Source organism: Panulirus ornatus, chromosome 36 (genome assembly GCF_036320965.1).
Source record: "Panulirus ornatus isolate Po-2019 chromosome 36, ASM3632096v1, whole genome shotgun sequence".
Lineage (NCBI taxonomy): Eukaryota > Metazoa > Arthropoda > Malacostraca > Decapoda > Palinuridae > Panulirus > Panulirus ornatus.
Window position 1 is genome coordinate 15,114,204 of NC_092259.1, and position 14,790 is coordinate 15,128,993.

Consider the following 14,790-nt stretch of genomic DNA (forward strand, 5'->3'; position numbering starts at 1 on the left):
AAGAAAAAAAAAAAACTTACCTCCATACATATATATATATATATTATTTATTTATTTATTTTGCTTTGTCGCTGTCTCCCGCATTTGCGAGGTAGCACAAGGAAACAGACGAAAGAAATGGCCCAACCCCCCCCCATACACATGTATATACATACGTCCACACATATATATGTGTGTATATGAATGGATGGGCCATTCTTCATCTGTTTCCTGACGCTGCCTTTCTGATGCAGGAAACAGCGATTAAGTGTAATAAATAAATAAATAGAGATACATATACATACACAGACCTGTATATATATACACATGTACATATTCATACTTGCTTGCCTTCATCCATTCCCAGTGCTACCACACCCCACAGGAAACAGCATTGCTACTCCCCACTTCAACGAGGTCACGCAAGGAAAAGACAACAAAGGCCACATTCGTTCAATTTCATTCTCTAGCTGTCATGTGTAATGCACCAAAACCACAACTCCCTTTCCACATCCAGGCCCCACAAACGTTTCCTTAGTTTACCCCAGACACTTCACATGTCCTGTTTCAGTCCATTGACAGCACGTCGACCCTAGTATACTACATCATTCCAGTTCACTCTATTCCTTGCATGCCACTCACCTTCCTTTATGTTCAGGCCCCAATCACTCAAAATCTTTTTCACCCCTTCCTTCCACCTCCAATTTAGTCTCCCGCTCCTTGTTCCCTCCTCCTCTGTCACATATCTTCTTTGTCAATCTTTCCTCACTCATTCCCTCCATATGTCCAAACCATTTCAACACACCCTCTTCTGCTCTCTCAAGCACACTCGTTTTATTTCCACTTATCTCTCTTACCCATTCATTTACTCGATGAAATGACCCCATATCACATTTTGTCCTCAAACATTTCATTTCCAACACATCCACCCTTCTCCATACAACCCTATCTATAGCCCATTGCCTCACAACCATACAATATTGTTGGAACTACCATTCCTTCAAACATTCCCATTTTTGCTCCAAAATTACATTCTCTCCTTCCACATATTCATCATCACTCCCAGAATCTTCGCCCCCTCCCCCACCCTGTGACTCACTTCTGCTTCCATGGTTCCATTCGCTGCTAATTTCACTCCTAAATATGTAAAACTCTTCACTTCCTCCAATTTTTCTCTATTCAAACTCACTTCTCAATTGACTTGCCTCTCAACCATACTGAACCTAATAACCTTGCTCTTATCTACATTTACTCTCAACTTATTCCTTTCATGTACTTTTCCAACTCAGTCACCAACTTCTGCAGTTTCTCACTGGAATCAGCAGCCAGTGCTGTTTCATCGGCGAACAACAATTGACTCACTTCCCAGGCTCTCTAATCCCCAAGCCTGCATACTTGTCCCTCTCTCCAAAACTCTTGCATATACCTCCCCAACCACCCTATCCATAAACAAATTAAACATCTATGGGGACATCACACACCCCTGCTGCATACTGACTTTCACTGGGAACCAATCACTCTCCTCTCTTCCTACTTGTACGCATACCTTACACTCTCGATAAAAACTTTTTTACTTCTAGCAGCTTATCTCCCACACCATATACTCTTAAGACCTTCAACAAAGCATCTCTAGAACCATGGAAGCGGAAGTGGATCATAGGGTGGGGGAGGGGGCGAAAATCCTGGGGGCCTTGAAGAATGTGTGGAAGTCGAGAACATTATCTCGGAAAGCAAAAATGGGTATGTTTGAAGGAATAGTGGTTCCAACAATGTTGTATGGTTGCGAGGCGTGGGCTATGGATAGAGTTGTGCGCAGGAGGATGGATGTGCTGGAAATGAGATGTTTGAGGACAATGTGTGGTGTGAGGTGGTTTGATCGAGTAAGTAAGTAAGGGTAAGAGAGATGTGTGGAAATAAAAAGAGCGTGGTTGAGAGAGCAGAAGAGGGTGTTTTGAAATGGTTTGGGCACATGGAGAGAATGAGTGAGGAGAGATTGACCAAGAGGATATATGTGTCGGAGGTGGAGGGAACGAGGAGAAGAGGGAGACCAAATTGGAGGTGGAAAGATGGAGTGAAAAAGATTTTGTGTGATCGGGGCCTGAACATGCAGGAGGGTGAAAGGAGGGCAAGGAATAGAGTGAATTGGAGCGATGTGGTATACAGGGGTTGACGTGCTGTCAGTGGATTGAAGCAAGGCATGTGAAGCGTCTGGGGTAAACCATGGAAAGCTGTGTAGGTATGTATATTTGCGTGTGTGGACGTGTGTATGTACATGTGTATGGGGGGGGTTGGGCCATTTCTTTCGTCTGTTTCCTTGCGCTACCTCGCAAACGCGGGAGACAGCGACAAAGTATAAAAAAAAAAAAAAAAAAAAATATATATAAATTTTAGGGAGAATAAAAAGATGTTCTGGAAGGAGGAAAATAAAGTGCGTAAGACAAGGGAGCAAATGGGAACTTCAGTGAAGGGCGCAAATGGGGAGGTTAGATAACATGTAGTGGTGATGTGAGAAGGAGATGGAGTGAGTATTTTGAAGGTTTGTTGAATGTGTTTGATGATAGAGTGGCAGATATAGGGTGTTTTGGTCGAGGTGGTGTGCAAAGTGAGAGGGTTAGGGAAAATGATTTGGTAAACAGAGAAGAGGTAGTGAAAGCTTTGCGGAAGATGAAAGCCGGCAAGGCAGCAGGTTTGGATGGTATTGCAGTGGAATTTATTAAAAAGGGGGTGACTGTATTGTTGACTGGTTGGTAAGGTTATTTAATGTATGTATGACTCATGGTGAGGTGCCTGAGGATTGGCGGAATGCGTGCATAGTGCCATTGTACAAAGGCAAAGGGGATAAGAGTGAGTGCTCAAATTACAGAGGTATAACTTTGTTGAGTATTCCTGGTAAATTATATGGGAGGGTATTGATTGAGAGGGTGAAGGCATGTACAGAGCATCAGATTGGGGGAGAGCAGTGTGGTTTTCAGAAGTGGTAGAGGATGTGTGGATCAGGTGTTTGCTTTGAAGAATGTATGTGAGAAATACTTAGAAAAGCAAATGGATTTGTATGTAGCATTTATGGATCTGGAGAAGGCATATGATAGAGTTGATAGAGATGCTCTGTGGAAGGTATTAAGAATATATGGTGTGGGAGGACAGTTGTTAGAAGTAGTGAAAAGTTTTTATCGAGGATTGTTTTTTTTTTTTTTTTTTTTTACTTTGTCGCTGTCTCCCGCATTTGCGAGGTAGCACAAGGAAACAGACGAAAGAAATGGCCCAACCCCCCCCCATACACATGTATATACATACGTCCACACATATATATGTGTGTATATGAATGGATGGGCCATTCTTCATCTGTTTCCTGACGCTGCCTTTCTGATGCAGGAAACAGCGATTAAGTGTAATAAATAAATAAATAGAGATACATATACATACACAGACCTTATATATAAACACATGTACATATTCATACTTGCTTGCCTTCATCCATTCCCAGTGCTACCACACCCCACAGGAAACAGCATTGCTACTCCCCACTTCAACGAGGTCACGCAAGGAAAAGACAACAAAGGCCACATTCGTTCAATTTCATTCTCTAGCTGTCATGTGTAATGCACCAAAACCACAACTCCCTTTCCACATCCAGGCCCCACAAACGTTTCCTTAGTTTACCCCAGACACTTCACATGTCCTGTTTCAGTCCATTGACAGCACGTCGACCCTAGTATACTACATCATTCCAGTTCACTCTATTCCTTGCATGCCACTCACCTTCCTTTATGTTCAGGCCCCAATCACTCAAAATCTTTTTCACCCCTTCCTTCCACCTCCAATTTAGTCTCCCGCTCCTTGTTCCCTCCTCCTCTGTCACATATCTTCTTTGTCAATCTTTCCTCACTCATTCCCTCCATATGTCCAAACCATTTCAACACACCCTCTTCTGCTCTCTCAAGCACACTCGTTTTATTTCCACTTATCTCTCTTACCCATTCATTTATTCGATGAAATGACCCCATATCACATTTTGTCCTCAAACATTTCATTTCCAACACATCCACCCTTCTCCATACAACCCTATCTATAGCCCATTGCCTCACAACCATACAATATTGTTGGAACTACCATTCCTTCAAACATTCCCATTTTTGCTCCAAAATTACATTCTCTCCTTCCACATATTCATCATCACTCCCAGAATCTTCGCCCCCTCCCCCACCCTGTGACTCACTTCTGCTTCCATGGTTCCATTCGCTGCTAATTTCACTCCTAAATATGTAAAACTCTTCACTTCCTCCAATTTTTCTCTATTCAAACTCACTTCTCAATTGACTTGCCTCTCAACCATACTGAACCTAATAACCTTGCTCTTATCTACATTTACTCTCAACTTATTCCTTTCATGTACTTTTCCAACTCAGTCACCAACTTCTGCAGTTTCTCACTGGAATCAGCAGCCAGTGCTGTTTCATCGGCGAACAACAATTGACTCACTTCCCAGGCTCTCTAATCCCCAAGCCTGCATACTTGTCCCTCTCTCCAAAACTCTTGCATATACCTCCCCAACCACCCTATCCATAAACAAATTAAACATCTATGGGGACATCACACACCCCTGCTGCATACTGACTTTCACTGGGAACCAATCACTCTCCTCTCTTCCTACTTGTACGCATACCTTACACTCTCGATAAAAACTTTTTTACTTCTAGCAGCTTATCTCCCACACCATATACTCTTAAGACCTTCAACAAAGCATCTCTACTAATATGGATTCTGCAAGGTTTCATGTCCTACTCGTATTTTAATTTCCAAGGAGTTGCTTCTAGGAAATCAGTACAATGGGCATACACTCCTTCAGATTTATTGTCATTTTTCAAACTATATTATTCACAATTGTTATGTTCTTATTTTATATTTCATAAATGAAAATGTTTTATGCTGTTGTATTTCTTGTCTCAGGTGTTTGATTTTGCCCTAACTGAAGAAGCTGTGATTACTTTGGACAATATGGCACAAAAGTTAACTATCATGGATCCTGCTGCTATACAAGCCAAGATTGATAATCCACTGCCAGATGGATACAAGCTCAAGTTAGTCAAGAAACCTGTTGAGCCATAAGCAGGTGATTATCAGTATTGCTCATCCTTGGGATGTTATTTGCAGTAATGTTGTTTTCACTGCCACTTACCATGAGCCTGTTTAGGAAGTGAAAACTTAGATAAGCAAACAGTGTTCTGTACTGTTTTCAGTTATGACTAATGTTTGATACTTCAGTATTCCCAAGTAATACATAGCAGTGGAAAATGCTACGTTGTTTAACAAGTCTTTGATCATATTATTTTTTTTTTGTTATCTTGGTATTTTAGTAGTCATTCTCTTGCAAAAAGAAGTTTTGGCATAAATTGGCAGATTGATGTACTTTGGATTACTGATCTCATTTTCCACACACTTGTAATAAGTTTGATGTGGTACATTAAACAAGAAGTTTGATGTGATGCATAATGCATAACATAAATTCATCTGTTCATCAGAATTGCTTTTCTTTAAGTAATGTATCATGAAGACCAATCAAATGTACAAGATAGGCTTATTGTGAAATATAGTGTGTATATTTATTGAATTAAGTATTTCTCTCAAATCAAAAGCCAAATTATGTATGTAGCATTTATGGATCTGGAGAAGGCATATGATAGAGTTGATAGAGATGCTCTGTGGAAGGTATTAAGAATATATGGTGTGGGAGGAAAGTTGTTAGAAGCAGTGAAAAGTTTTTATCGAGGATGTAAGGCATGTGTACGTGTAGGAAGAGAGGAAAGTGATTGGTTCTCAGTGAATGTAGGTTTGCGGCAGGGGTGTGTGATGTCTCCATGGTTGTTTAATTTGTTTATGGATGGGGTTGTTAGGGAGGTAAATGCAAGAGTCCTGGAAAGAGGGGCAAGTATGAAGTCTGTTGGGGATGAGAGAGCTTGGGAAGTGAGTCAGTTGTTGTTCGCTGATGATACAGCGCTGGTTGCTGATTCATGTGAGAAACTGCAGAAGCTGGTGACTGAGTTTGGTAAAGTGTGTGGAAGAAAGTTAAGAGTAAATGTGAATAAGAGCAAGGTTATTAGGTACAGTAGGGTTGAGGGTCAAGTCAATTGGGAGGTGAGTTTGAATGGAGAAAAACTGGAGGAAGTGAAGTGTTTTAGATATCTGGGAGTGGATCTGTCAGCGGATGGAACCATGGAAGCGGAAGTGGATCATAGGGTGGGGGAGGGGGTGAAAATTTTGGGAGCCTTGAAAAATGTGTGGAAGTCGAGAACATTATCTCGGAAAGCAAAAATGGGTATGTTTGAAGGAATAGTGGTTCCAACAATGTTGTATGGTTGCGAGGCGTGGGCTATGGATAGAGTTGTGCGCAGGAGGATGGACGTGCTGGAAATGAGATGTTTGAGGAAAATGTGTGGTGTGAGGTGGTTTGATCGAGTAAGTAACGTAAGGGTAAGAGAGATGTGTGGAAATAAAAAGAGCGTGGTTGAGAGAGCAGAAGAGGGTGTTTTGAAATGGTTTGGGCACATGGAGAGAATGAGTGAGGAAAGATTGACCAAGAGGATATATGTGTCGGAGGTGGAGGGAACGAGGAGAAGAGGGAGACCAAATTGGAGGTGGAAAGATGGAGTGAAAAAGATTTTGTGTGATCGGGGCCTGAACATGCAGGAGGGTGAAAGGAGGGCAAGGAATAGAGTGAATTGGAGCGATGTGGTATACAGGGGTTGACGTGCTGTCAGTGGATTGAGTCGGGGCATGTGAAGCGTCTGGGGTAAACCATGGAAAGCTGTGTAGGTATGTATATTTGCGTGTGTGGACGTGTGTATGTACATGTGTATGGGGGGGGGTTGGGCCATTTCTTTCGTCTGTTTCCTTGCGCTACCTCGCAAACGCGGGAGACAGCGACAAAGTATAAAAAAAAAAAAAAAAAAAAAAAAAAAAAATGAAGTACTGGTACTTTGGGCATTTTTTATTAACATAGCAAATGTCATGTGGAATTGAGGACACTGCAGGCCAATTAAAAACCTTTAATTTTAGCTATTCAAAAACTGAAGTTTAATCTGCTACATTTGAAACAGTAGTTTGATGTGTGTAGCCTGTGCATCAACATTGTTAGCCTCTCTGTGCATTCTAAGTGAAGGTTATGTAATTTCTTAACTCTTACATGGCATCACTCATGTTATGATCTTTTCCCACCTCTGTTTAAAGATCTACCTCATTTATCATATCATTAGTAGCTGAAAGAGGTCTCTACCATTGCCAGACAGCTGCAGATTTTTTTTTAGCTATCCTCAGTACCTCTACAGTTGCCACTGTGGGCACATGTCTGTTGTCCTCTCAGATTTTATATAGTGCAGTGAGTCTGCAGAAAATATGCAGAATGTAGGATGACCTTAGTGATGAGAAGAAACACTTATAACCATATGTATCAGCTGTCAAGGAAAGTGAAGAAGAACAGATGAAATGTGAAGACATAAGTGACTCAGAAAATTATTTTTGTAGAAGTAAGGAGGAGGAAGGTTAGCACAGGACCCCACCACCCTTCTGTCCAGCCTTTAGATATTCACATGGAGGAAGATTCAGTAACAACCAACTCATTGTCATGGATATGATTGAGGTGATGGAAGATTTTGGTAATAAGATGGCAATGACCTAAAATATTTCCAAGCATATTTTGACAGTAAAGTATGATTTATAGAGTACACAAGTGCAGTGTATAATTTAGCATGCAGAATTTAATTTTTCTACATACATTCCTGTTATTTTGCACCAACATTGTCCCCAAGAAAGAAACAAGTTGAGAGTGATGCAGACACACAAGACCTCAGTTTCCTTCCCTCTTATCTTAAGGTGAGGAAGGATAGCTGTAGACATTTCAGCCACACCCCCTTCTCCTACTAATTTCGGTGTGTACAGAGTATTGTTTCTAAAGAAAGTCATCTTGTTCACAAGAAATGCTGTACCTGAGTAAGAAATAAGAATAGAATGTGATGCCAAGTTCAAGGGAAGAAAGAAAGTAGACCTCCATGTCCTCTTCTCTTATATTGACGTGGCAGATATGTCAACCTCACCTTCTCCTCCCACTCCCTCAGCTCTCCACCAGGCCAACACAAAAGGTACTTATATTGCTTTTTGTCCAATTTCTTTTATTTTTGCATGCCAAGTTAGCAATTCATAATTGAACTTGTTTCACATGGTGATGGAAACTTTGAACCAATCTCCCTAATTAAAGGTTAAATCTTGTTAGCCAGCTTTCAGATATGATGATTTCTTCTTTGAGCCATAGGTTGGGTAAGGGGGCAAAGTTTCTGGATGCACTGAGAAATGCGTGGAAGAAGAGATCATTGTCTTTAAGGGCAAAGACAAGCATGTTTGATGGAATAATCGTCCCCTCAGTGTTGTATAGATGCAAAACATGTGCCTTAGACAGAAATGTAAAGAACAGGAGTGGTAGTAAGAGGTGAATGCATGAGAGAGCTGAAAGGGGTGTGCTGAAATGGTTTGGACATATGAAGGGGATGAGAGAGGAGAGAATGTCGAAAATGATATGCATGTCAGAGGGAGGAAACAAGGAAAAGGGGAGACCAAGGAGGTGGAATGATGGGAGTGAAGGATACTTTGAGGGTTCAAGGCCTGAACATGCAGAAGGGTGTGAGGCATACAAGGGATATAGGGTAGTGGAGCGTTGTGGTACACAGGCAACAACATGCTGGGGGGAGACCACAGGGAAGTCTATGGTTCCTGGCTGTGGATAAGGGGCTTTGGTTTCAATGCGTGATAGATGATACCTAGAAAGTGGATATGAGTGAATGAGGCAATTTCTTCACATGTTTCTGGCACTACATTAGTAACCTGTGAAACAGTGGACATGTATGAAAAAAAAAATATACATTTATGTGTATGTGATAGCCCTGGTTAAAGCATTCAGTTGCTCATACTGTTTCAACTACCTTGAAAAAGGAATATCTGTATATATAATCCTCAGAAGCAGACAACCTCATGTCACATTGTAACATCTTGACACCACAATAGCAGCAACAAACATGCAACACTACATTATATAGTGGGAACTATGGCTCCCTCAGAGCAATACCTGCATCTCCAAAGAAGTCTTCAATTACACTTTTAACCCAAGACAGACACAGATCCAACTTATGCCTTGCAGTCATCTTGTATAAACAATCACTCCTACCAAACATAACACTAGCTGTTTTTGGCATCACATATGAAACATGACATTTCGTTCTCCACACCAAAAATGTCATCACAAAAGCAACACAGACTAAATGCCCTCAGAACACTAACCTTATTTAGATAAGAAAAGAATATCTAAGCATCCAGTACAAACATCTCATCTGCTCCACCCTAAATTTTGCCTTGCCTACTAGGTTGTTTATCCTCTTAAAAGCAAATGTTACAAAGCTACAAACCAAATAGAATAGAGCACTCAGAATAGTAATCAATTGCCTACCAAACATAAACACTCATCTCCTTTACAATGATACAAAGCTCCTCCCAAAATAATTGCACCTCATCATGCTCAGCACTCAGTTCTTTGCAACATCACTAGACTCCTCTGACCCAAACTACAACATGACTAATCGCCAGCTCACAAATAGAAATAAAAAGCCTACCCCTGCCTCGCGCTTCAGTAACCCCTACTCACAGATTCCCCTTACCCCAAACAAACACAACACTGACAAAACACATACACACTGAAATGAGTGGAAAAAGCTGCTCTCTCAACTCAGTCTTAAACACCACTCCACCAGACATGCACCCACCTGAAACTACACTCCCCCAGATATACAAGTCACTCTCTCCTGCCTGCGCTTGGGACATCATCCATCCCTGCAGCAGTACAAACATCTGTTCAGCATATCCCAAGACCCATTGTGCTCCCAGTTATTAACACAATGGAGACACCCAACTTTAAATGCTAATTGCCCTACATTTTTGTTGCATACACACATGCACATCACTGTACCTTCTGACCTATTGTTCCACTTGGTGGACATGGCTAGTTTCCTGAGTGCTGAAAGAGCCCTATAAAAAGAGAAGGGACTCCTGGGGCAGGAAGTAAGTAGGTAAGTAAATATATACCTGCTACTACTTTCCTGCCCAAGGAGCTCCTTCCTTCTCATATGGAGCCCTACACAGAGATTGGAAAGCGGGCAACTTTCACTAAGCAGGATGACAGGACACACAATGTCGTGACCTTGTGTCCGTCTATGTGGGTCAAGAGCTGGGCAACTGAGCAGTAAGTCTTTTCATTGTCTTCACTGTGGTAGTAACATTGTGGGCATGAAGGATCTTAGAGATATGTTGAGTCCCTGAATACAAACAGGTTGCTGAAGTGGGAAGCATGCATATGCTTTCTGTTTCTACTTGGGGTGGGAGGTCAGTCATGGAGTAGCTTGGATGGGTAGGGTCTAGTGATATTAAAAAGAACTGAGGGCTGAGCATATTGTGGTAGGATTGTATCATTAGGATTTTTGTTTCATTGCATGGGTGCTCCTTATTTGTTTTTTAAGCAGCCAGTGATCATTCTGAGCACCCTGTTTTGTTGTGATTTGCAGCTAGTTATGTTTTCATTCGATGGAACTAATTATCAAGCAGGTGAGGCATAGTTCAGGGTGGACCGGGTTTATTGTTTATAAAGGATGCCAAAAGATTCTTTAACTTGTCAAAATCCGGTAATTATCTAAGGAATTTTTTTTTTTTTGCTTAAGTGTTGATTTTTGTGGTGTGGGGAATGAATGTCCTGAGTGGTATATGTGATGTCCAGGATAGTTAGTGTTTAGTTGAGTAGGAGTGATTGGCCTCTGAAAGTAATAGGAGGATGCAGGTTGGATTTATGTCTGTCTGAGGTTTAAAGAGAGATGGATTTCTGAGGGAATGCAGATGCCCCAGAAAGCCAGTAGTCTTAGCATCAGTTCTCATAATGATATCAGACATCAACAGAAGAGTAAGGTAAAACACAATGACATGTTTTGCTGATGACACCAAAGTAAGCAAAAGAATAGGATCAGAAGCTGATAAAGTGGGGATGTAAAAAGACTTAGATACAATATACAGATGGGCAAAAGTGGATCTGATGGAATTTAACAATGACAAATTTGGGCAAATAATCATGGAAAAAGCAATGATATAGTGATGACACTATAAAAGCCCAGTAGAAAAACTGATAGAAATATTTAGGTGTCATCACAAAATAAACTAGGATTCAAAGAGCACTATGAAGCCAATTTATTAATGGCATATAGAGAACTTTCACCATAAGAACCAGAAAACTAATGCTGAAAATGTGTATTGTATATATATGAAGGGAAATTCCATACTCCTGTGCTGTATGGTCACCAACAAAACAAATGCAAATAGATAAATGGGAGAGAATTCAGAAGCACTTCCCAAGAAAAATCGAATGATGGAAAATATGACCTACCATGAAAAGCTGAGAGAAGTGGAGCACTATAGACTGGAAAAATACAATATTTCTGCATGGTAACATGATGAAGAAGTAAAACATACTGAACTTAAAAACCTCTTAACATAACAGAAATAGAATAAAGAAAGTGCATGAATACCATATGGAATATACCAAAAAGATAGACATAAATATACAAAAGCCCAGTAGGAAAACTTGAAAGACCATTCAATATATTACAATAAAATATAAAAAATCTTTATAGAATACATAGAAATTTTTAAAAGAAAACTTGATATACAGTTGAAATCAGTCCCAGAATAGATAATTATTTAAAATATGTGACACCAGAGAGAAATGGTACTGTTTATCAAGCAGTACGTGTAAAGGGAGCTTAGCACTAGCAGTGCCAATTTAGCAATGTTTCATTGTAGGTACATGTTGGTAAGTGCTCCCTCTAGTTCTGACATATAGGTCCTCTATGTCTTTCTTTGATCAACCTCTCAGTTATGTCTGAACCATTTAAGCATATGCTGGTCAGCTTTCTCAGTCTCTGTATACACTAACAAACCTCTCTCTTACATTGTCATTCCTTGAACGACCAACCCACTTCACACCACCTATTGCCCTCAGGCAGTTCAATTACAACACATCCAAACTTTTTTGTTCTTTAGCATATAAGGGCCACAACTCATCCATACAACACTATCAGGGCTATTAAACATACCTATCTTTGCCCTAACAGACACTAACCTCTCCTTCCACATGCTCTTCAATACATCTGGTACCTTAGCACCCTCTCCCATCCTAAGGCTCCATTCAGTCACCATGGTTCCATCTGTTGCTATGTCCATTCCCAGATACCTAAAGTATTTCTCCTTTTCTTGGTTCTCCCCATTCAAACTTAAACCCATACTATCCTGTCTGTATAACCATTCTTTGGCTCTCCTCATTCAAACTTAACACCCAGACTATCCTGTCTGCAAAACCATCCTAGTAATTTTTGCAAGATATGGTTGTGAGTCTATACCAAATGTAGCTTTAAGCATCCTGATGAAAATATGTACTGTATTAGGAACATTTACACCTACTGATGCACATGTTCCCTGTATTCACTCTATTATCATTTTTACTCTTATCTACCTGTCACACTTGATGCTCTTTCTCCCTGCTGTTAATTCATGTCGCCCATCACAATGGACTTCTCCTCTCAGTTTATTTCCTCAACTTTCTTTGTAGTTCCCTTTGAAAAGTATCCTTTACCTCTGCTTCTTTATCTTCATTAAAACATCTTTTCAAATCACTCACCTTCCATGTAAATTCCTACATCTTCCTTTGAATAGCAATCTGTACATTTAAAAAGTCTGATCTCACACTCTCCATTCTGTTCTATTTATATGTTCCACTGTCTCTTAACTCTGTCTCTCATGTACTATATATGATGTACAATACAATGTTTCTGTGGGGAGGAAGAGCTCTGATTTCCATTTTCTTGGCTTTTTATTCTTCAGTGAACAATGCCAAGTGCCCTAGACACAGAGCAGTACAATATGAAGGCTGTTCTTTGCCTTCTCAGGCCAGGTAATAGCCACTCAAACCTTGTCAAGTGAGGCATGGATGAGTCCTTAGCTCATGATGTTCGTAATGGCTAAGGTCTGACCCTAGGACCTTGTAATCCAAGGTAACTTTTTTAAACGACTCATCCACATTGGCTACTGACCAAACATAACTTAGGACAGTAATGGGTATTTGAAAAAGTAAAACAATGAACAATAGATCATGACAAAGCCAAAATAACTTCTTCTAGAAGCTGAGATGGATGATCCTCCATATCACTAAAACTCTTGATGGTGTCCAAGCGTTCATCATCCAGCAGCTTCTCCAAACACCACTCTAACTTCTTTAGGTCATATATGGTATGATTTTTGCCAATTTTCCATGATCCAAAACTAATGAGTTCTTTCCCTGTAAAGAAAAAATGTACAAGATATTTTACTATGAACTCAATGATCTCCATATCTACAGTAATTAAACAGTGAAATACCATGGATTAATGCACATGAATCAGTAGGTGTTTCTAAGAAACAACCCAGAACCCAGTTGTTTTCTCTTACTGAATCAAAAGGAGGAGGTGAAAGGAAGATGGAAAGAGTATTTTGAAGAACTGATGAATGTGGGAGAAGGGGGGGCAGCAGTTGTTACATGCATGAGTATGGAGGAGGGAAGGAAGAGGATACGAGTGCAGGGCCCTATAGCAGAGGGAGGTAAGGCAATAATGAGGCTGAAGTTTGGAAAGGCACATGGAGTGGATGGGATTATGGACGAATTGCTGAAGCACAGAGGAGAAAGTGTTATAGAGTGGATGCATCTTATATATAATTTAGCATGGAAACAGAAGGTTGTGCTTGAGGATTGGGTGAAAGCAATTATTGTTCCTTTAATCGTAGGAAAAGGTGCAAAGGATGTTTTTAGCAGTTATAGGGGAATAAGTCTGTTAAGTATACTGGGAAAAGTGAATACAAGAATATAAGTGAATGCAGGAATATTAATTGACAGAGTGATGGAAGTGACTGAATGCAGAATAAGTGAAGAGCAAGGGGGTTTTACCAATACATTTCAACGTATACATACATATACATACACAGACATATACATATATACACCTTTACATATTCATACATGCTACGTTCATCCATTCCCACCATCACCCCGCCACACATGAAATGGCACCCCCCTCCCCCTGCGTGCATGTGAGGTAGCGCTAGGAAAAGACAACAAAGGCCACATTCATTCATACTCAGTCTCTAGCTGTCATGCATAATGCACCAAAACCACAGCTCCCTTTCCATATACAGGCCCCACAAAACTTTCCATGGTTTACCCCAGACACTTCACATGCCCTGGTTCAATCCATTGACAGCACGTTGACCCTGGTGTACCACCTCGTTCCAATCCACTCTGTTTCTTGCACGCCTTTCACCCTCCAGCATGTTCAGGCCCCGATCGCTCAAAATCTTTTTCACTCCATCCTTCCACCTATAATTTGGTCTCCCACTTCTCTTTTCCCCTCTTTCTCCAACACATATATTCTCTTTGTCAATCATTCCACACTCATTCTCTCCATGTGACTGAACCATTTCAATACACCCTCCTCTGCTCTCTCAACCACACTCTTTTCAGTACCACACATCTCTCTTACCCTCTGAATACTTACTTGATCAAACCACCTCATACCACATATTGTCCTCAAACATCTCATTTCCAACTCATCCACCCTCCCCCGCACAGCCCTATCTATAGCCCATGCCTCACAACCATATAACATTGTTGGAATCGCTATTCCTTCAAACACCCATTTTTGCTCTCTG

The 14,790-nt window shown here is 40.7% G+C and overlaps 2 protein-coding genes across 14 annotated transcripts in view; one reads left to right on the plus strand and one right to left on the minus strand.

Moving 5' to 3' along the window:
• The window catches only part of LOC139760405 (uncharacterized oxidoreductase ZK1290.5-like), a 120,014-nt gene that overhangs the window by 78,618 nt on the left and 26,606 nt on the right, over positions 1-14,790 (plus strand). For 10 of the 12 annotated variants that reach the window (XM_071683567.1, XM_071683565.1, XM_071683558.1 and 7 more), the window contains one exon: positions 4,927-5,587. In XM_071683567.1, the coding sequence (XP_071539668.1) occupies positions 4,927-5,085 (159 nt within the window). In that variant the 3' untranslated portion in view covers positions 5,086-5,587. Of the gene's footprint in view, positions 1-4,926; positions 5,588-14,790 lie in introns of those variants that run through there. The other 2 variants (XR_011715332.1, XM_071683559.1) reach the window with 2 other exon arrangements.
• LOC139760404 (2-oxoglutarate and iron-dependent oxygenase JMJD4-like) overlaps positions 12,904-14,790 on the minus strand; it is a 38,186-nt gene continuing 36,299 nt past the window's right edge. For both annotated transcript variants that reach the window (XM_071683556.1, XM_071683557.1), the window contains exon 8: positions 12,904-13,387. In XM_071683556.1, the coding sequence (XP_071539657.1) occupies positions 13,200-13,387 (188 nt within the window). In that variant the 3' untranslated portion in view covers positions 12,904-13,199. The remainder of the gene's footprint in view (positions 13,388-14,790) is intronic.